Source organism: Acomys russatus, chromosome 6, assembly GCF_903995435.1.
Source record: "Acomys russatus chromosome 6, mAcoRus1.1, whole genome shotgun sequence".
NCBI classification, from domain to species: domain Eukaryota; kingdom Metazoa; phylum Chordata; class Mammalia; order Rodentia; family Muridae; genus Acomys; species Acomys russatus.
The window spans coordinates 49,851,741-49,873,758 of record NC_067142.1 but is presented as its reverse complement, the minus strand read 5'-3'; the positions used below and the strand labels follow the sequence as shown (position 1 = coordinate 49,873,758).

At 45.1% G+C, this 22,018-nt stretch overlaps 1 protein-coding gene across 1 annotated transcript in view; it reads left to right on the top strand.

Annotated features, from left to right (window-relative positions):
• Lamc1 (laminin subunit gamma 1) overlaps nucleotides 1-16,354 on the top strand; it is a 112,188-nt gene extending 95,834 nt beyond the window's left edge. The window contains exons 19-28 of the mRNA XM_051147584.1: nucleotides 2,205-2,410; nucleotides 3,022-3,101; nucleotides 5,896-6,033; nucleotides 6,743-6,887; nucleotides 7,872-8,021; nucleotides 8,209-8,323; nucleotides 9,401-9,600; nucleotides 10,442-10,600; nucleotides 13,257-13,356; nucleotides 15,488-16,354. Of these exons, the coding sequence (XP_051003541.1) occupies nucleotides 2,205-2,410; nucleotides 3,022-3,101; nucleotides 5,896-6,033; nucleotides 6,743-6,887; nucleotides 7,872-8,021; nucleotides 8,209-8,323; nucleotides 9,401-9,600; nucleotides 10,442-10,600; nucleotides 13,257-13,356; nucleotides 15,488-15,744 (1,550 nt within the window). The 3' untranslated portion in view covers nucleotides 15,745-16,354. The remainder of the gene's footprint in view (nucleotides 1-2,204; nucleotides 2,411-3,021; nucleotides 3,102-5,895; nucleotides 6,034-6,742; nucleotides 6,888-7,871; nucleotides 8,022-8,208; nucleotides 8,324-9,400; nucleotides 9,601-10,441; nucleotides 10,601-13,256; nucleotides 13,357-15,487) is intronic.
• The last annotated feature ends 5,664 nt before the right edge of the window (nucleotides 16,355-22,018 follow it).

Sequence of the window (22,018 nt, the reverse complement as noted above, 5' to 3'; positions counted from 1 at the left end):
TGTCTAACATGCTTTCTGCTGTCCATCCCTCCACCATCCCCTGCCTTCTGCTGCCAGGCTCGCACCGTTTTGTACATACCAGCTTTTAAAAACTTCCACGTCTGGATGAGGTCATGTGGCATTCTTATTTCACTCGCTCCATCTACATAGTTGCAGATGACAGGATTTCATTCCTTTTTGTAGTTGCATAGTATCTCTCTGTGCTTGTGTACCGTGTCATTATTTGTTGGCCAGTAATTTTTACTGCTTGTCTATTGAGAAGACTCTCTCCATGATGGACTGCAGGTGTTTCTTTCACATGCTCTCTGACTCTTGCTGAGAATGTCTGCAGGCTTGGGGTTACTGGATCGTGTTGTCTTGGTGCTCAGTATTTTGAGGGACCTCCATCAAGCTTCCCACGATGACTGATGACTGTGCTAACTCACATTCCTACCGGCAGCGTGCGGGGTTTGCTCCTCACAGCACCCCATCCTCACCAGCACTTGTTTCATTCAGTCTTTTTGACAATAGCCATGCTGACTGAGGTCAGGTGGTCTGTCTATGAGGTTTTGGCTTGAATTTCCTGGTGATTTATGCCATTAAAAGACGTTTTTCATATGCTTATTTGTCATTTTGTGGACCTTCTTTTGAGAAATGTCTGCTTATGTGTGTTGCCCATTAACTTTTCCCCTCTTTTTGGTCATGAGCTTTAAGGTTCTTAAGCGGTTTGTGCTTACCTCCCCCGGTCTGTGCCAGTGTCTCTGCGTACTCCTGATAGTCCCCTTTGCTGTGTAGCCCTTCCGTTTGATGTAATTGCATTTGTCTAGCTTTGCTCTTATTTCCTGTGTTTTTGGGGTCTTGTCCAAGAAATCCTTGCCTATTCCAGTGTCTTGAAGCATTTTTGTTTTCTTTCAGTAATTTCATTACTTCAGGCCTTCTGTTCAAGTGTTTAGTCCATTTGAGTTGGTTTTTCACAACTGGTAGAGTTATGATTGCAGCTTCATCGTTGGTAGTTTGCTTTCCCAGTCCTATTAAATCCTTTTACTGGTGTGTGTTTTTAGCAACTCCTTTGAGAGCTGGCTAGCTGCAGATGTGTGGGTTTATTTCTAGGCCCCTTTCTGTTCCAAGGACTGGTCAATTTTGAATGGAACTTGAATTTTTGTGTATTAATAAAACCTTACGACATGTGAGAATTTAATACTGGCAGGCTCTATGTTTGCACAGGTTTATATTTATCGTTTGATTTATTAGGACCCAAGCATGAGGTTTAAGTTGAATGGAGAAGTGAAGTTCAGTTTGAGGAGCTATGTAGAGGCAGAAATCTAGTTGAAAATTACATACATGTGCGGAGACAGAAGGAGTGTGAGAGAGGAACGGAAAGCATACTTAATTTAAAATACGAAGAAGTTGGATTTGCCATACTTCAGCAGCTTGTTGGTGTTTTGGGTTTTTGTTGTTGATCTAGGTTTTGTTTTCTTTTGTGTCAGGGTTTTACTTTGTATCGATAGCTGCCCTGCAGCTCCTATGTAGACCAGGCCGGCCTAGCATGCACAGAGAGCCACCTGCCTCGGTCTCCTGAGTGTTAGGACTAAAGGCATGAGCCACACCTGGCATCTGCTTCAAATGTCCTTTTTGAGAGTTGTGTTAGGGACTGGAGAGATGGCTCAAGAGGTTAAGAACACTGACTGTTCTTCCAAAGGTCCTGAGTTCAATTCCCAGCACCACGTGGTGGCTCACAGCCATCTATAATGAGATCTGGTGCCTTCTTCTGGCGTGTAGACAGAATACTATGTACATAATTACATGATAAATAAATAAATCCCCCAACCAAAAAAAAAGTTAGGCTTTCGTAGTGACAGCACTTTAATAGTATGCAGTTGTGGTTAAATCTGGCAGGTGTCATGGAATAAAGATCAGTCTTACTTTCCTTCATCAAATCGTCAGCGTGCTTGATTGCCTCTGCTTTGCTGACTGTTGTGTAAGGTTGTGGATCTAGTGATGAAGAGTGAAGGGACCCAGGGTCACCTGGGACAGACAGTGTAGTGAGGCTGCTAGCAATGCAACCAGGATGGGCACAAGAGAGACATTAGCTCTGTTGCACGTTAGGGAAAATATGTTTGAAAAATCGTGTTGGGTACAGTAAAGACACGGTAAGTCAGCTTCACACAGATGGTGTATTCCTTCTGATCGGTAACTGACTGTATCTATCTGCAATGCTCTTTCAGATGTAGATCAGAATTTGATGGATCGCCTTCAGAGAGTGAATAGCAGTCTGCACAGCCAGATCAGCCGACTGCAGAATATCCGGAATACCATCGAAGAGACTGGGGTCTTGGCTGACCAGGCACGGGCCCGAGTAGAGAACACAGAGCAGCTGATTGAGATCGCCTCCAGGGAGCTCGAGAAAGCAAAAATGGCTGCTGCCAATGTGGTGAGTCCTTGGGTGATTTGCAGCAGACCTGTCGGTGGAATAGAGTGTCGTCCTCCTCCTGCTTGGCACTCTGCAGCAGGAGAGCCGTGCTCCTCATAGCCATCGGAGCAGATGCTCTTCTCCTTGCTGTGGGAAAGCGAACAGACACAGCTTAAGATTGGAGAGTTTGCTTGGCTCTTCCATGTGGGCAAAGTACTGGGACAAGTGTTGGTGTCAGAAGTGTGTCTAGATCTAGCCAGATCTAGAAGCTAAGGATGGGACAGAAGTGGAGCAGGCTATACCCCTAAAGGCATGTCCCAATGACCCACCTCCTAAGGTTCCATAAGCTCCCCTAAATGCCAGCTGGGAGCCAGGTGTTCAAATACAGGAGCCTGAGGGGGTCACTTCAAGTTCAACAAAACAGAAGCTACTGGACAAAAATGGAGGAGTGTCGCAGCTCTCTCTCGCTTGCCTCTTCCGCAGCCAAAGGTGCCGACTACAATTAAAGATCCCTGAAAATAAGAAATATTATTTTGCATAAGACTTTAACAAAAATTTAGTGTTGATGCTTGCCTTATGGAATTTAAACAATTTGGTCTTTTGAGAACAAGTGGGCTTTTTTTCCTCTTTAGTCGATCACTCAGCCGGAGTCTACAGGGGAACCAAACAACATGACCCTCTTGGCAGAAGAAGCCCGAAGGCTTGCAGAACGGTAAGCTGAGGCATATGCATCACAGTTCCGGCACAGCACCCCAGCAATATGTGCATGCTGCCCTGTCCCTGCCCGTGGCTATGTTCCGTTGTAAGGCTTATCCTCTCTGAAATGTGACCAGCTACGCATACTCTTTTTTTTTTTTTTTTTCACTTTGAAATTGGAACATTTACCTTAGGCATTAGAATATAATAGTTTAAAGTAAAATTATATTTACGTATTTCACAGATCATAATTTTTTTTACTTTAAGGCATTCAAATTTATATACTCTTAAGAAATTCATTAGAAGTTGCTTATTTAAAATTTTACATTAGTGGTTTTAACAAATATTTAATTTTTAGATCTCAATAGAAAACACTTGAGCCGAGCATGGTGGTACATGCCTTTAATCCCAGCATTTGGGAGGCAGAGGCAGGTGGATCGCTGTGAGCTCAAGGCCAGCCTGGTCTATAAAGCGAGTCCAGGACAGCCAACGCTACACAGAGAGACCCTTCTTGAAAAACCAAAAAATAAAAATAGAAAACACTTACTAAGTAATTCTACATTTCAAAGTAAGCCAAAGACCACTGACCATTTCATTCCTGGTTTGTTTGTTGTTTGTTTACACTTTTAAATTAATTATAAGATAACTTTTTGGAAGGCTTCAAATTTCAGAAGGAATCAATTTTTTTAAAAAAATATGTTTTGCCGGGCGTGGTGGCGCACACCTTTAATCTCAGCACTCGGGAGGCAGAGGCAGGCGGATCATTGTGAGTTCGAGGCCAGCCTGGTCTACAAAGCGAGTCCAGGAGAGACAAGGGCTACACAGAGAGACCCTGTCTTGAAAAACAAAACAAACAAAATATATATATGTGTGTCTGTGTGTGTGTGTGTGTGTGTGTGTGTGTGTGTGTGTGTATATATATATGTATGTATGTTTTAAAGTTGCCAGAATGTAGGCATCATAGAGAGCAAGCATCTGTGTGTGAAGCCCCACAGAGAGCACTCTCAGTAGTATGGAGCACACAAGGAGGCCACCGTGTGCAGGTGTCAGACTGTAGACACTGTCCAGAGCAGTGGCACTGACGCCCTAACACATTGTGGGTTCTATTCTAGTAAGTGTGAACTTGTGAGCCCGTGTTATCACCTTTATAGACATTCATGGTTTCGTAGCTGGATTTTCCTACTAAAGAAAGGAGACTGAGAACATGGACCCTCCCCAGGTAGCTAGGTCTTGAAGATGTACTGATGGTGTGCTTCATGCAAGGGCTTAGGAAGAAAGTTTCTTATGCCAAGGAGAATGGCCACATACCAGGTGCCACAACCCAACATGAAATGTTAGAAGTGGAAATCTGGTAGCATTGTCACCCAGCTGTGATGCTTGGCTGGCTGGGTATGTTCATTGCTATTTGGTGTTGCTTTCCCCAGTAATTAGAGTATGGAAGAAAAGTCAAACAGACAGGCTGTAGAGACTATGCAGTGACTAGGAAGACCATACAATAACTTGTTTTTAACAATTTCAGTCATTCCATTTTACCAATAAAGACTCAGGAACCAGATGCTGGGGTGAAAGCCTGCTAGCTTAGAGAGGCAGAGAAAGCACCCAGCTGACCTTCCTCTGCCGCAGAGGTCCCAGAAGGATGCCCTTCTCCCACGCTGTCTCAAACAAGCTTCTTCCAACTGAATGTCCCTCCCTTCTCCTTCCTCTGCATCTCTCTATTCATCCTCTTGACTTCCTCTTACTCTGTTTTTTTCCTACGTTCACTATCTGTCAACTGGTTGCTTGCTCTGCCTCTTGACCTATGGTTGATTTCATTTAATCCTGTTTACAGAAAGCTCTTGGATTAAAGGTGTGTGCGAGGGCTGAGGCACACCACAACTAGAATAACACAGATCATCTGAGGGTTTACAGTGTGATGAAATATCCTGCAACATTAACTGTGTAGAGACTATGTAGTAACTGTGTAGACTATGTAGTCACTATAGAGACTATGTAGTAACTATGTAGACTATGTAGTAACTGTGTAGACTATGTAGTCACTATAGAGACTGTGTAGTAACTATGTAGACTATGTAGTAACTGTGTAGACTATGTAGTCACTATAGAGACTATGTAGTAACTGTATAGACTATGTAGTAACTATAGAGACTATGTAATAATGGTGTAGAGACTGTAGTAACTGTGTAGAGACTATGAAGTAACTGTGTAGAGACTGCAGTAACCATGTAGAGACAATGCAGTAACCATGTAGTGACTGTGCAGTAACCATGTAGAGACTATGTAGTAACTGTAGAGACTACGCAGAAACTATGTGCACCAGCTGAGTGTAGGATAAAGATCAGGCCTGGGGTTCTGGTTGGCACAGTGTTGCATGTAAATCCCTCATATTCTAAAGTTAGTTACCTGCTTCCTTTTATCCCCTCCCTGCTTTCTGAGACATTTCACTTTGTAACTCATCCGGCCTGGAACTCCAGATCCTCCTGCCTCAGTGCTAGGGATATGGGCAGAACCTACCACAGCACACCCAACCAAAAAGCAGCTTTTCTAAGAAAACACAAATTTGCCCCTGTACAGTTTTGTGCCACTGATTTTCTTAGAAAATACTCTTTTCTCAGTTTATAGACACTTTTTATAAATGTAGCCAGCTGAAATGATTGTGAAACTCCAAAAGGGACTTTCCAGTATTCCTAGATCTCTGCCCATATTAGTGTATATAAATATAACAAAGTAAATCTTACTTAAATCTTGCTTCTTTCCCCCAGTAAACAGTCTGTTTCATGGTTTATTTTTAATTTTTCCTCCTACATGTACAGCCATAAACAGGAAGCTGATGACATTGTGCGAGTGGCAAATACAGCCAACGAGACTTCGGCTGAGGCATATAATCTGCTTTTGAGGACCCTGGCAGGAGAAAATCAAACTGCATTGGAGATTGAAGAGCTAAACAGGAAGTGAGTCGAGTTGGGACGTGGCTCACAGTCCTATTCTGTGAATATAGTCAAGTGCTGTGGATTTGGGGTATACGATCATGTGTATTTGAATATTTGCATATATAACAAGATGTGGATAAGACCCAAGTCTAAACATAAAGTTCATTCATGTTTGTATACAAGTAGCTGAAAACGTTGTATACTGTTTGTGTGTGTCTGCAGTTTTGTAGTAGCCATCATGTGGAATCAGGTGTGAAATTCTCCTATGGTATTATAATAGTGCTAAAAATGTTAGAGTTGAAATTTGGGGTTAGGGATGCCCAGTTTATATACTGTGAGCTAAATAAAATTGAAAAAATTGAGCCGGGCGTGGTGGCACATGCCTTTAATCCCAGCACTCGGGAGGCAGAGGCAGGCGGATCGTTGTGAGTTCGAGGCCAGCCTGGTCTACAAAGTGAGTCCAGGATGGCAAGGCTACACAGAGAAACCCTGTCTCGAAAAAAACCAAAAAAAAAAAAAAAAAAAAATTGAAAAAATTAAATAATAACTTAGCTAAGTGTTGGTATCAAAGTTTAAGCACTGGTACAACATTTCCTTTGAGGTTTTTTTGGAGTTATCGTCCTAGTGATATTGACTAGAATGCTTCTGCTTAATATTAAAGATGTTACAAACAAACAAACAACAAGCAGCTATTAGTTTTTAAAATTTAAATACATCATTTGTCTCTTAGGTATGAACAAGCAAAGAACATCTCTCAGGACCTGGAGAAGCAGGCTGCCAGAGTCCACGAGGAAGCCAAGCGAGCAGGTGACAAAGCCGTCGAGATCTATGCCAGTGTGTCCCAGCTGACTCCTGTGGACTCTGAGGCGCTGGAGGTACGTGTTCCAGGCTCTGGTCACTGTGCTCCCATCACGTCCCTGTCCCTCTAGTCAGGGTAAGAGCCAGTTTGACTACCCTGCTTCTCCCTTCTACACCTACATCTGACTCGCTGGTAAAAGTGAGTTCTGTTTTAATTAGGCAAACAAAACTTAGTGAGTAAAAATTATATATGTGGCTCCGGGTGTGGTGGCGCACGCCTTTAATCCCAGCACTCAGGAGGCAGAGGCAGGCGGATCACTGTGAGTTGGAGGCCAGCCTGGTCTACAAAGTGAGTCCAGGACAGCCAAGGCTACACACACACACACACACACACACACACACACACATATGAAGGAGCAAAGATTACTTTGGTGATGTGAATACTTCCTGTAGATGTTCCATGTAAACCTAAACTGTGATATAGCTGAGTTCTTGTAGCACCATACAGCTAGAGTCTTCCTCCTAGGCATTGTGTAACGAGCATCTAGAAAGTAAGAGCTATCCCAGCATCCTCCGGGGCAGGTAGAGTAGTCAGGAGTTGGTAGTGTTTTATTTCATTCTAGCCATGGTTCCTGGTACGAAGCCTCCATATAAATATTTTTAATACTAAACTTGAAGTTTACTGTCTTATTTCCTATATCTGAGGTGTCAGCTGGTGTCACAAGGTTTGGGTCTCTTCAGATACCTACTGCTGAGTCCGTGTGTATGGACTATGGAAACAGACAAAACTGACACAGTGGTGGCAGTCAGGTGGTGTCTGTAGGGTGATTAAGGTGTGGGCAGGCTAAAGCTATGGAAAACTCATCTAAGTACAGAAGACACTGGAAGAGCACTAAAATATACTTGGTTTAAAAAAAAAAAAAAACAACCCATAAACTCTTAACTTCTGCTATCTTTTAAAACTGTCAATCGAGCCTTAACACTTACAGAGTGCCTACACTGCCTCGCCATTCATCGCCATCCTTTCATTGGAAAGTAATGACCGTACGTGTTTGTCACAGAATGAAGCCAATAAAATCAAGAAGGAAGCTGCGGATCTGGACCGTCTGGTCGACCAGAAGCTGAAGGATTATGAAGACCTTAGGGAAGACATGAGGGGGAAGGAACAAGAAGTAAAGAACCTTCTAGAGAAGGGGAAAGCTGAACAGCAGGTTAGTCTGATTTGCTGCTGGCTGCATTTCTTGAGGCAGCACTTTAAACGGCTCAGGTGGGAGCCATGTCTAGCGGGAGGCCTCTCTGTATGCTCCGGTCTCTGAGCTGTGGCTCTGAGGGGCTTGTCTGCTTGCGGGAAAGGCTGGCCCGGGAAGGCTTGACCTCTGACCTACCATGCATTTGCAGACTGCTGACCAACTCCTAGCTCGGGCTGACGCTGCCAAGGCTCTTGCTGAAGAAGCTGCTAAAAGGGGACGGAATACCTTACAAGAAGCCAATGACATTCTCAACAACCTGAAAGGTATGGGAGGGTCAGGGAGCAGCAGCACCTCTGCGTGTCCTCCACTGAGGTGCTCTCTGACTCACTTTAACATTTTGTTTTTAGTACAGTTCTCCTGGAACAAGATAGCGTGGTAAATACCATATACTGACTGCTTAATCCATAGTTGACCATGGATGATCTAGTTAGCCACATCCTCTATAGTGTGTGTGTGTGTGTGTGTGTGTGTGTGTGTGTGCGCGTGCGCGCATGTTTGCATGTATGTGGGCACATGTATATATGTGGGTATGTGTGGGTATGTTCATGTGTTGTAGACCTGAAATTGACTCAGGTTATTTCCTTGATGGCTCTTCACTTTTATTTATTGAGACAGAATCTGTCACCGAAGCCGGAGCTCATGTATTTGGAAGAAAATCAGAGTGTCTCTGTCATTTCACTTTCTGCATTCTTCAGTCTGGAAACCAGACACCTGTGTGGGAGGAGGAGGGTCTCACATTAGACTGACTCATGTCACTGCAGTCTGTTTAGCTGGAGATTATCTTGTATTTTTCTCTGCCTCTGATACCTAATTTTTTGTCTTAAAGAAACATGCCACATTCACTGAGGGGCTAATTCATGTCTGATAAAAATCACAGGTTCTATGAATGAGAGGAGGAGTTGCAGGCATAATGGCTGAAGTGTGAGCTTCAGCGGCAGCAGGTCTGTCTGAATCCCTGCTCCACAGACTAGGCTCTCCAGCCGCTGCTGTTCCCACTCAGGAGAAGAGAGTCATGCTGCCCCTGACACACAGTTGACACCAAAGACACTGGCTAAAGTGGTGATGTGCTCGGGGCTCTGCTCAGAAATGGCTCTTCAAGCAGGACTCTTCTCAGAAACAGATGTGCACCTGTGTGATCCAAGTCCTGGAAAACCTTCCGCACAGGGCTATGTGTATTCTTTCCTCTTCTGAGATTTCAGCCCCACTTGTCATTCTTTTTTTCTTTTTTTAAACAGATTTTTTTTTTTTTAATCAATTATAAAAATCCAATTGCACTTTTATGGAAGGAAGGTTCCTTTTTTCTTCCTGGCAGCTTAATTCAAATCTTCAACTCCTTTTAGATTTTGATAGGCGCGTAAATGACAACAAGACAGCTGCAGAGGAAGCCCTCAGGAGAATTCCCGCCATCAACCGGACCATAGCCGAAGCCAATGAGAAGACGAGAGAGGCACAGCTGGCACTGGGCAACGCGGCGGCTGACGCCACAGAGGCCAAGAATAAAGCCCACGAAGCAGAGAGGATCGCCAGCGCCGTGCAGAAGGTGAGCGTTTCCCTCTCCTCCAGCCCTTGCTCACGCCTCTCAGGGCTCTCTCACACCATCCTGGTCTGTTTCTTTTCTTTCTTACACATGAGAGTATGTAAGTACATTGAAGAATTAGTAAAAGCACTTTCTACTGTCTCAGCGTTGGAGCTGAGTTGTAAAGAAGAGGGTAGTCTTAGGGTATTTCAGAGTCCCCGCCCACAAACCGTTGGACCTCTCCTAAGTATCCATACTCCAGACTGTGGCCACCACTGCAGAGACGCCTTACACTCACTGTAAAGAGGGATTTATTTAGGCTGGCTCTTTTAAAGAATCATCTTATTTATTTTAAGGAAAGATGGGCGCTTATGTTAAAATTAAGTGTCTGAGAATCGCAGAAAATTTTAATTTCTTTAATAGGGTTCTTCATAAAATGCTCAAATTCCAGGATATGGCCTTTTGTACACGATGTTAAACTCACAAGGATAACCAGGCAGTGAAAGAGTTATCATCAATACAATGTGATGGAAAGTACTGACAATTAAATTTGTGACCTCAGCTAAATATGGTGGTAATAGAACAGGATTAAAGAAGAGAGCACAAATGAAAATGCTGTATAAACTGCCGTTGTGTTTGACAGTGATTTTTTTTTTTTTTTCTTTTTATGAGAACCCAATAAATGGTGAGAGGAGGGTTGTGCTAAGTCACATCATTGCAATGTCCTTTCTGGATTGCTCTTTTAGACAGTTTACAAATTTTTTTTTTTTCAGTTTACAAATTATTAAAGGGTGCTCTAGAAAAGGGAAAATGGCTCTGGAGTCTTTGGTTTGCTTCTGTCAGCAGTTGCTTCTTTTGTGTCTAGAACGCCACCAGCACCAAGGCGGACGCTGAAAGAACCTTCGCGGAAGTCACAGATCTGGACAATGAGGTGAACACTATGCTGAGGCAGCTAGAGGAAGCCGAGAACGAGCTGAAGAGAAAACAGGATGATGCCGACCAGGACATGATGATGGCGGGCATGGTAAGGACTCCTCCACGGCTGGGCAGAGGCAGGGTGGAGGGCTGCTCACTGCTAAAGTTTGTATTGCGTTTTCTAGTCAAGAACTAAGTCAGTGGCTTATTTACGTAGAAAACAAAGAATTTGCCGCCTCTGCCAGGTATTGATGTTGCCCCTGTCACAAAGCTGCTCAGTTAGAAGCAAAACATTTCTTCTGCAGCTGGAGTTTTAGAGCACTTAGCAAGACAAAAAAGTGTGTGTGTGTGTGTGTTAAAGTAGTTTGAATGGGTAATTCATACATGGGACAAAAATAAAGATTTTTTAAAAGGAGGATGCAGTAAAAAGCCAATTTCTTTCTTTTTTTCTTTTTTTTTTTTTTTTTTTTTTTTTTTTTTTTTGTTTTTTGAGACAGGGTTCTCTGTGTAGCCTTGGCTGTCCTAGACTCGCTTTGTAGACCAGGCTGGCCTCGAACTCACAGCGATCCACCTGCCTCTGCCTCCCAAGTGCTGGGATTAAAGGCTGCGCCACCATGCCCAGGCTGTCAACTTCTTTCTTCGTTTCCCAGCTGCTCACTCACTAGAGGCTGAGACCAGTTTCTTATGCAAGACACTTGTGAGGCATTCTGTACCTGTGCTCTGAAGCATACCAACCTTACACTTGCTTTTCTTTTGCTCCTTCTGTGGTGACATACATACATTATGCCACTTGTAAGACTGAATTTGTGACCCTGTGGTACAAGGGAGAATGAGGGTGAGTTTTGTTCAGTGGGTGTTCTATTTTGCATTAGAAAGAACTTACTGGAGTGGTTGTGTTACATTCTCAGGGGCGGCTTTTTTACTCACATACTTGCAGTGTCAGGAAGTAGTCCGTTGTTTTCAAGCCCCTCACCCCCCAGCGGGGCCTCCTCCTGTGGGTCATGTTTACTTTGGGATAGAAAGGAGAAATACAAGGTTTGGGGAAATGATACCAATTAAATTTTGCACACCCCTCTGTGTGTATAGCTGAACTGTTTGTTGAGACAGGGCTGTTTTACGAGGTAGCCTTGATTGCCTGGAGCTCTCTATGCAGACCAGTATGGCCTTGAACCCATAAAAATCCTCCTGCCTCCGCCTCCCAAGTGCTGGGATTAAAGGTGTGCACCACCGTGCCTGGCTAAACAGCTGAGTTTTTAAACTTCGTATTGGATTGTCCTGTGATTTTTTTTTTTTTTTTAATGCAAAAGTGAGGCCCAAATGGAAATTACCATGAAGCCCAAACTTATATGCAGAAAGTTTCTGGACCTTATTTTTTAAATTGCATTTATTTATTTCATGTGTGTGCTGTGCGCATGCCATAATGCCCATGTGGCGGTCTCAGGAGGACTTGTGGGACTTGGTTCTTTCCTTCCACCATATGGATTTTGGTGCGAGAGCTCAAGTCATCAAGTATTCTTAACCACTCGGCCATCTTGCCAGCCCTATAGATTTCCTTCTCATAAAAGCATTGCATTTAAAGCATGTGGGGAAAAAGTAAAGAGTACATATTTATGAGTTTCAAAAAAGGGATATGGGCGTAATTCAAAGAGTAAAAAGAAAATCCCTCTTTTGTTATTTTTGGTAAGCCATCCCCTCATACTATCCCTTCTGTATTTATATCAGTTTTTAAAGCCCAACATTCAGCTAGTCTTGCCTGGGTCTAACATTTTTTTTTTCAACCAGAAGGGTTGTGGTTCTTTCTGGAAGGTGCCGGAGGCCACAGGTTAAACACAGCAGAGTCCTATGTCCCGGTCCCAGGAAGAAACTCACAGGAAGCCTTGCAGGCTCCGAGAACAGCTGTGAGAACTGAGTTAATTTTTTATTTTTAATTTTCGCATTGTTTTGATCCTCAAATGTTTGCTTTGACTTGACCCCAAAACTAGGAAAAATAATTACTGGTAGGGAGTGCAAAGGCCTCGTTTCTGTCCTGGTTGGACTTGTTGGTGAGAGCATCTGCTTTCTGATGTGTAGATGTTTCCTTTTCCACCGCTGCTTCCTGTGACTCATGCTCCCTGTGTTTGTTCAGGTTTCATGGAACTTTCCCAAATATGTTTACCTTTGGTTGACTTTGAAAATATCCAGTGTGTGTGTGTGTGTGTGTGTGTGTGTGTGTGTGTGTGTGTGTGTAGTTATAGGTTGGCAGGGAGTTTTCACAAGAGCCTTACTTTGTTTATGAAAACTCTTCAAGAACAGGACATCTCTAATAATCAGGGCCCCAAGAGTATCCACATCCTAGAATAACAGTTCCTATACTCAGCCTGTATTTAAAAAAACAGTCCATTTCTACCTAATGCATTTTATCAGGTGTTGATTTTCTGACTGCCTTTGTCATGAAGGGCAGCCAGGCATGTAGTATACAGACAGGAAGATCCTATGTTCAAGACCAGCTTAGGTTACATAGTAAGACTGTCTCAACAACAACAAAGCATAGCCTGCTCTGTGCAGTAGAAATAACATCCTCTATCTGAAGATACCACCCCAAAACCTGCAGAGAGGGAGAGAGAGACAGAGACACAGAGAGAGAGAGACAGACAGAGACAGAGAGAGAGAGACTGACTCTGGTTCATCACATCTGAAAATAGCTTTCCCAGCTTATGGAGGAAATATTTGGAGAAGATAAAAACATGGAGTCAAGTATTCCTGTTGTTTATACTCTTCCCCTGCAGGCTTCACAAGCTGCTCAGGAAGCTGAGCTCAATGCCAGAAAAGCCAAAAACTCTGTTAGCAGCCTCCTCAGCCAACTGACTGAGCTCTTGGAGCAGCTGGGTAAGTACTACAGGAGTTGTTCCCTCCACGGTTGGCAGGGTCTCCTTCCACTGACTGACTCAGGGTCAGATTCCTGCGAAAGCCCCTGAAAGCATTCATTAGCGCATTAGTATTAACGTTTCGTTTTGCTCTTACTTGTTCAAAGATGCCTTGTACGCTGTGTCTTGCTTGGCAGGGCAGCTTGCATCATCACAACATTGATAGGCTGTCGACTCTAGAGTGAAAAGGAACGGGAGACTTTATTACGTCAACTAGTTTAGGCTCAGCCCTGAGTAAATAGGATACCATCATTTTCCCACTTGAAGATGAGCCACCAACTGGGGTGTCACTTGTGGTCAAGGTTCATCAAGCATTGAAACAGTCATTTCCCTTAGTTCCGCCTGCTGGTGGATTTCTTTCAAGGGATTTGAAAAGAAAGGCTCAGTGGTAGAATAAAAGGCTACTTGAGACTGACCATGTTCCATTGCTCGGAATTCTCTCCACTTGCCAAGCAAAGAGCAATTTGGTGAAGAGAAAACTCTTACACCAAAAGGAGAAAACATTGCTTTGCTTTGTTTTGTGTTTAAGGAAATAGAAGCTCACTGAACTCCCCTTTTAATCCAGTTCAGTAGAAAGCAGATCTTTTGTTTGTTTGTTTTTTGAGACAGGGTCTCTTTGTGTAGCCTTGGCTCTCCTGGACTCACTTTGTAGACCAGGCTGGCCTCGAACTCATAGAAATATGTATGCCTGCCTCTGCCTCCCGAGTGCTGGGATTAAAGGTGTACACCACCACACACAGCTAAGGCAGATCTTTCTAGGACATGGGTCCTTTGTCACCAGACTCCATTTTTAGGGAGCCACTGAGGACTGGGGATTTTTTAATGGGTTTTTTCCTTTTCTTAATGGGGAGAGGAACAATATTTTATCTGTCTCGAAGACCAAAAATAATAAATTATGTGCCAGCCGCTGAGCCTAGAATGAAAGTAAGCTAAAGAGGGGCTTTCCACCCTGTTTTATCACCTAGATTGTACACGCAGGCAAATATTTCTTTGCCATCTGAGAGTGGGTGAGGCAAACTGGTCTCAGGAAACTGCTTCTCTTTCTGTCTGATTTATTTGCAATGGTGCATCTTCTTTTGAAAGAAACTTTTTTTTCCTTGCCACATTTAAAGTAAAGCTCTGAAAAAAAAAAATTAAAAAAAAATAAAGCTCTGCTGACACTATCTCAGCATTTCAATCTTGGCCATTCTCCATTGGAAGGTTCCTAGCAGTGTCTAACTCTTACAAGCAGGAAGTGACACCCCAAACCAGCCCACCTTCCCTGAAGCCTAGGAATTGAGGGTGTATGCTTCTGTCTTAGAGACTTTTGTATTCTTTGATGACACTGAAATGGCCCACAGATTACACATAGAAACCTACAAAGGGGACTGAATGTTACCAAATGGCCTTCTTAACATAAGCGAGGGCTAAGACATGGTCCTGTGCATTTAGAAAACATTCTTCGAGGGTTGGAGAGATGGATGGCTCAGTGAGTAAAGTCGCTTTCTGCCAAACCTGACAACCTGAGTTCAATCCCTGAGACCCACGTGGTGGAAAGAGAGAGCCGACCCCTGCAAGCTGTCCTCTGACCCCCACATGTGTGCCATGGCACTCATGCAGGCACACATGTACACATACATGCACAGTAATAAATAATAAACATTTTAAAATTAAAGAAAATATTCTGTGAAAATCATTTTCTTAAAAAAAAAAATCTGTTGGTGGCTGGAGAGATGGCTCAGCAGTTAAGTGCACTGTCTGCTCTTCCAGAGGTCCTGAGTTCAATTCCCAGCAACCACATGGTGGCTTGCAACCATCTGTACTGGGATCTGATGTCCTCTTCTGGCCTGCAGGTGTAGTGCAGATAGACCACTCATACACATAAAATAAAATTTTAAAAATCTGTTGTAATACTAACGATTTACTCTGCCCCACGCTAATTGGTTGGGTCAGTATCACAGGCTCTGAGCACAGCAGCACCTGCAAGTCAGGCTGCCTCTGCATCGGGCAACTGATGGCCTTTACTTCATGACAGAGCAAGAGGCTCTCAGGAGTCATGTGCCAGTTCTCACGGAGTAAGCCTCTTCTCTTCTGTGTCCTTCCTGACTCCACAGGGCAGCTGGACACAGTGGACCTGAACAAGCTAAATGAGATCGAAGGCACCCTGAACAAAGCCAAAGATGAGATGAAGGTCAGCGACCTGGACCGGAAGGTGTCGGACCTGGAGAACGAAGCCCGAAAGCAGGAGGCAGCCATCATGGACTACAACCGAGACATAGAAGAGATCATAAAGGACATTCACAATCTCGAGGACATCAGGAAGACCCTACCGACTGGCTGCTTCAACACCCCGTCCATTGAAAAGCCCTAGTGAAGGGCGCTGCAAGGCAGGGCCCCTGACAGGTGCCTGTGAGGCCATGGTGCCTTGACACAAAGATCACACCTCTGAGACCCCCACTTCTCTGCTGCTCTCCATCACTGTCCTTTAGAACCAAGAAAAGTCAGAGTCTAAAGAGAAGCAAGTTAAACATCTTTAACCAGGAACAAAGGGTTTTGCCTAATAAAGTCTCTCTTCCACTCTTGTCACTCCCTTACTGGAACTGTTGGCCCGAGGTCATAGCATCCTACCATGGCATACCTCCATCACGTGGACCTTTGTGTGCCAGGGCAGACCCAGCCCCCGTCCCTCTCTCAGCACCAGCAGAGCCTGTCTCGGTACTCGTTATTTCTATGAAGGAAATGTTTGGCTCCTTCTCCTAGCATTGAGATGCCTCTGCATCTTCTGCCTCCTCTGTGAAGCAAAAGGAAATAAACATCCTGTGCCAAAGGTCATTTAGAATGCTGGTAGCCACCCACCACTCACACTAGCTGTTTGAGTATAGGACACTGAGCCATGCTGGGTAAGAGTGTAGTTACGTGTGGGTCTCGCGAGAGAACGCGGCTCAAAGACACGTAGGATCTTCTATATTTAATTGACTAGGAAGATAAACTCTTTTCAAATCCCTTAGGCAGCTGATTTTTTTTTTTTTAAATCTGGATGAGCAGCGTGCACCTCACCACTATGTTAGATAGCTTTTGATATTTTTATAAATGGGACTTAACACAGAAGAAACAGGGTTGTGATAACCACTAAAGCCCCCCCCCCCCCAAGTCTAGTTAGTTCTAGGAGCTTCGGCAGTGTGTTAGTCTTGGAGCTAGTACTTAGATATCTGTCAGACACTTGGTCTCTAAGATCTTGACCAGTGAAAGAAAGGCAAATCTCCTTTTCCTCGTATTTTCTGGAAAATGGATGAAACCGAGATGTAACCTCTGCCGTTAGGATCATATATGCATTTCTTTGTCTCTGTTGGAGATCTAACATTTGGCCCTTAGCTCCAGTTCTTTTCCTATGTTTCCACTTTCCTAGAACTCTTCAAAATACGTCATTGTTTGCCAGATCCCAGTGGCAAATGCTGCCCGCTCAGTATTGCACACAGCTGCCAACACCATCTAGTTCCTGCACTCTGGCTCCACCCACTCTGTGGCTCCACCCACTCAGCCTTTCCTCTGTGTGGAGAGGGAAGAACCTTGTGTGGCGTTTCCTAGTGGGCTTCTCAATCTCTGATCCTCAGCTCTGTGGTTTTCTTAAGACCACGCTGTGACACACCCTCCCTGCCACACCCTCCTTTCCTACCTACCTACCTACCTGCCTGCCTCTGAGACTCATATTTAGCCTTTAACACTATGCAATTTTGTACTTTGCGTAGCGGGGGGGAAAAGAAACTATTATCTGACACACTGGTGCTATTAATTATTTGAAATCTATATTTTTTGTGTGAATGGTTTTTGTTTATCATGATTATAGAGTAAGGAATTTATGTAAATATCCCCCGTAATCCTAGAGTGGCACTGTCTGTGCACAAGGAACCTTCATCCCTTCTCTGAGTCAAACCTGCTTCCCGGTGTTTTTGCTCTGCCTCATGTTTGCAGCACCTTCATTGTCTGACTTTAATATCAGCCTGCTCACCTTCACAGCCAGACCTGGCCTTCCTCCCAGTAGCTCTGACCATCTAGCTGCAGCTCCATGCAGTTCTCAGTGCCTGCCCCAGCGCAGTGTCTAGGCTGTCTGGAAAAGTTTACCGGTGAGACACTTCCCATACCTATGTAGAACTATGTTTTCAGCTGGATGGGCCGGCTTTGTAAAGGGGCGTGTGGTGGCTGAGCACTTTTGGGCGTCAGGCACAGGGCTACCGATGACAGGGAGGTAGCTCTGGGTTCAGTCTGTCTCCATCTCTGTTGGGCGTACAGAGATTACCCTGAATACTCGGCTTGGCACCCCTGAGGTTCCACTCTTGCTCCTCCAAGGTCTTTTCTGCTCTCACAGAGGCATGGCGCTTCCTCACCAAGCTCAGTGCTGATTGGCTACTCCCTCTGTTACCTGCTCCCTACTTTAACATACGCATTTCAGTCACAGTTGCGGGATGGCTGGAACAGACCACCAGCGTCCTGTGGGTCAGCTCCACTCCAGCAGGCCCTACACTCTGGGGGCGGTGGGGTGTTTTGTTTGGGTTTGTCTTCTCCATCTTTGTGGTATATTTTTAAACAGAAATTTATTTTTAAAAATGAAAGTTATTTACAAGATGATACCTTACTACACTCCAGCAACACAGCCATTGTTTTATTGTATAGTTCCAGTAATCTGTATTTTATGTAATAAAAGTGACAGGATGGCTGCTGTAGAATGCCGGGTGTCACACGGGACAGATTGTCTTTATTCCGCCCCCGACCCCCACCATGGAATTTTCCTTTTGATTCCAACTGTGGCCCTTTTAAATGTGCCTTCACTTTAGCTGTTTGCCTTAATCTCTGCCCCACCCCCACCCCCCACCCCCCGGGGAGGTTAATAAAACGCAACACTTGGCATTTTTTATGTTTAAAAAGAAAACAGTATTTTATTTATAATAAAATCTGAATATTTGTAACCCTTTAAATCTTGCGTGGCCTAAATGTAGTGCTAAGATATAAAATGTTTTAAATGGTTTTACGAATGAACATCTACTCATGGCGCCTTTGACTAGCTTGTTCCCTTGAGAACTGTCCAAAGCTGTTGGTTTGTTGCTTGTGCTGGGATAGAATTTAGGTCCTCCAGCATGCTAGGCAAATGTTCTACCAACTGAGCTTCATCTACCAACCTGGCTTTTTTTTTTTTTTTTTTAATCCTTTATCTTGAAACAGGGTCTCACTGTAGCCCAGGTGTGCCTTGAACTTGTGATCTTCTTGCACTGGCCTCCTGAGTAGCTGGGATCACAGAATTGCTCTAATGGCCTCAATTTAAAACAAAATAAAACTTTCCTCAACGTGTGGTCTTCAGTGTCACCCAGAAGTTAGCAAACTTTCCTTACAGGGCTAGATTGTGAGTGTTACTCAGCTCTGGTAGGACAGAAGGGGCCCAGGACCGCAGAGAAGCAAATGAGCCTTGATGTGTAGAACCGGTCATAAGACGTGTGGGTGTGGTAGTGGTTCACGTCTGTAATCCCAGCACTCAGGGCCAGCTGGGCTACAGGGTGACCTTGGCTCACTGAGCAAAGCATTTGTAGTATAGGCATGAGAATCTGGAGTTGGGTCTCCAGAACCTTCATAAAGCAGGCCTTGATGGCATACACCTGTGATCTTTGTGCTCCTCTGGTGAGAGACAGGAGAATCCTCAGAAGCTTGTAGCCAGCTAGCCTGCCATGAGTAACAAGGTGAGTAACAAGGGACCCTGTATCAAACAAGGTGGAAGGCAGGGACTGACGCCCAGGATCGGCTTCTGATCTCCTGGTGTGCACATGGCCACTTGCACTCACATACCAGAGCATGTGTATGCAGCCACTACATACACCCGGTGTGGTCTCAGTGTCTCATCAATCACAATAGTGCTGCTTTGGAAGGATTGGACTCCCTGAGTAACCCTGTGTGTGTGAAAAGCTACCTTTGGGTCTGTAAATGAGCTTAGCCACTGTTGAGAAATTGTCTTGGACCAAAAGGGAAAAAGAAAGAGGTTGCAGGGCAGATGTGATACACTGTGTTCCATCCAGTGAGGGTGAGACGATTGGAAACCAGGTGAGATGTCTTTGGAACTAGAAATGGCAGGAAGGCTTGGGTCCTGCGAATGAACCTCTAACTCCCTGGTCCCCTGCTTATTTTTTTAAGTCCCTAGAAATCCTCTGTCTCCTCCCTAAAATCGTAAATTGTTATAACCATGGTACCGATAAAGAGCTACAACTCCTAGTGGAAAGAGGGGAATATCAACCCATACACAGAAACTACAACCCAGGACTTGCCCTGCCTACAGGAAGGGAAGGAACAGGGGTGGGGGGTGGGGTGGGGAGCGAAGATTGAGGAAGTGTCCAGCCAGTGCCCGGCCCAACCTGGAACCCACTCATGGGAGACAGCCAACCCCTGGCACTAGTGAAGATGCTCTGCTGTGCTTGTGGATGGGAGCCTAGCATGGCTGCCCTCTGAGTGGTTCCACCCAGCAGCTGGTGGAAGTGCATGCGGAGACCCACAGCCAAGCATGGGGTGGAGCATGGGGAAGAGTGGGGGAAGGATAGAAAGACACAGAGGGGACAGGAGCTCCACAGGAGAACTGACAGAGCCAACTCACTAGGGCCTAGGCAGCCTATGGAGACTGGGGCTCCAGCCCGGGACCATGTAGGGACTGGCCCTAGGCCTCCTGCACAGATGTAGCCGATGGGCAGCTCGGTCATCATGTGGGTACCCTAGCGAGGACAGTGGGAGCTGGCTCTAACATGGACTCGGCTGCCTACATTTTTGTCGTTTTCCCCTAGTGGGGCTGCCTCACCGGGCCACAGGGGAAGGGGATGCCCTCAGCCCCGATGGGACTTGATATCCTGGGGTGGGTGGGTGGGGTTCCCCTTCTCTGGGGAGTAGGGGTGGTGGGGTAGGGGAAACAGGGTGGGAGGGAGAAGGAAGAGGCTATGACCAGGATGTAAAGTGAATAATTAATAATAATTTTTAAAAGTTCCCCCTGAGTGCACAACTTTAAAACACCCTAGCCTCCTGATACCAGCTTTACTTCTATTGAGACCAACATGGGACACCTAGCACTCAAGAGAATGGTGAGGTAGGAAGCAAGGGGCACCTGCCTGCAGCAAGAGCAGTTCTCCCAGACCCGTGGCTTAGGACATAGGAATTGAGCAATTTTAAATGGTATGGAATTGTCTGTTCACCCTTAGCAGGTTTAAATGAGTGAGTATTAACAAGTGGGGGCAGGGGCGGAGAGGTGTCCCTGTAGTTAAGAGCACCCACTGCCGGCCACATTCTGCACGTTCTGCACCCTCGCTGAGCATAAACTGGCTCTTATTTGAAAGAAGAGGAACAAAAGCATGGGCACCAAATGATGCAGCACATGATGCCACAGACTGCAATTGGCTTGTGAGATCTGGACGGCAAGGCCTCTTCTGGCTTCTAAACTCCTACCACACACTCCCACGTCTATCCCTTTGCATCTGTGGATTGTAGCCATAACCCATCCTGCAGCCTGGTCCAGTACGGTCCAGTACTCTAACTGGGAATGATTTCCAGTAAATTTTTAAGCAATTAGTCATGGTCTCTAAGCCTTGGAATAAATATAGGCCATAAAGGAATAACTCAAGGTAGTTTATATCTGTTAGAAGTCCAGCATCGGGTCCTTGCTCATGAAAGTAGTGTTGCCAGGTGCACACCTTTAACCCCAGAACTTGGGAGGCAGAGGCAGGAAGATCACTGTGAATTCTAGGTCTCTCTGTTCTATATAGGGAGTTCTAGGCCATCCAGAGGTACACATTAAGACGCTGATGAGATGCTCAGTAGGTAAAGGCGCTTGCTGCTAAGTCTGGCATCCTGAGTTCCATCCCTGGGACCCACATGGTATCAGAAGAGATCAGACTCTTACAAGTTGTTTTTGACCTCCACGTGCATGATTGTGCCCCACACACATTCACACATATACATAAGTAAGTGTAATTTTTAATATAGCCTATTCTATCACTGTTCCCAGTGACGTTAAATGATACTCCATGAAGATGCCTGGTCCTACCTTTGACGACCACCTTTCTGTCTTCCCAGAATGCAGGTAACAAAAGCCAAATCTCCTTGAATTTCAGTGCTGTTGGGACCCAGCCTATACTGCCTACCACCATTCTGAGAGCCTCGGTTATTTCAGTAACCCAAAGCACCTATCCAATTTATTCTGTTAACTTTGATAGTGTTTAAACTTTCTAGAAGAATCCTGAGGACTCAGGTCTCTTCTAGGATGGCTGTCTGGCTTTCCTTAACCTCTTCTCTGCTGGTTGCCCCCAGACACTTTGTCCGTGGTTGTCTCTTTCCTCCTGACAGTGGCCTCTGTGTGGGGTTAGTGCACAGTCAGCAGATGCTCAGCCTAAACAGGACTGTCTGGGAGATGGGCTGTCCAGTGGTGGATTACAAGCTTCTGGGCTGCTGAGCCAGCACCCAAGATAAAGCCTCAAGAGCAAGCTGTGATTTCCATGATTACACGCTCAGCGTGGTCGGGAGCGTGTGCTGAGACTTGATGCCAGCCTTGTTGCGCTCTGCACAGTGCTGTCTCAGCGGGCTGGCCCACACCATCAGGCCTGGCCCAAGAGATGAGCGCTACCACCGGGTCA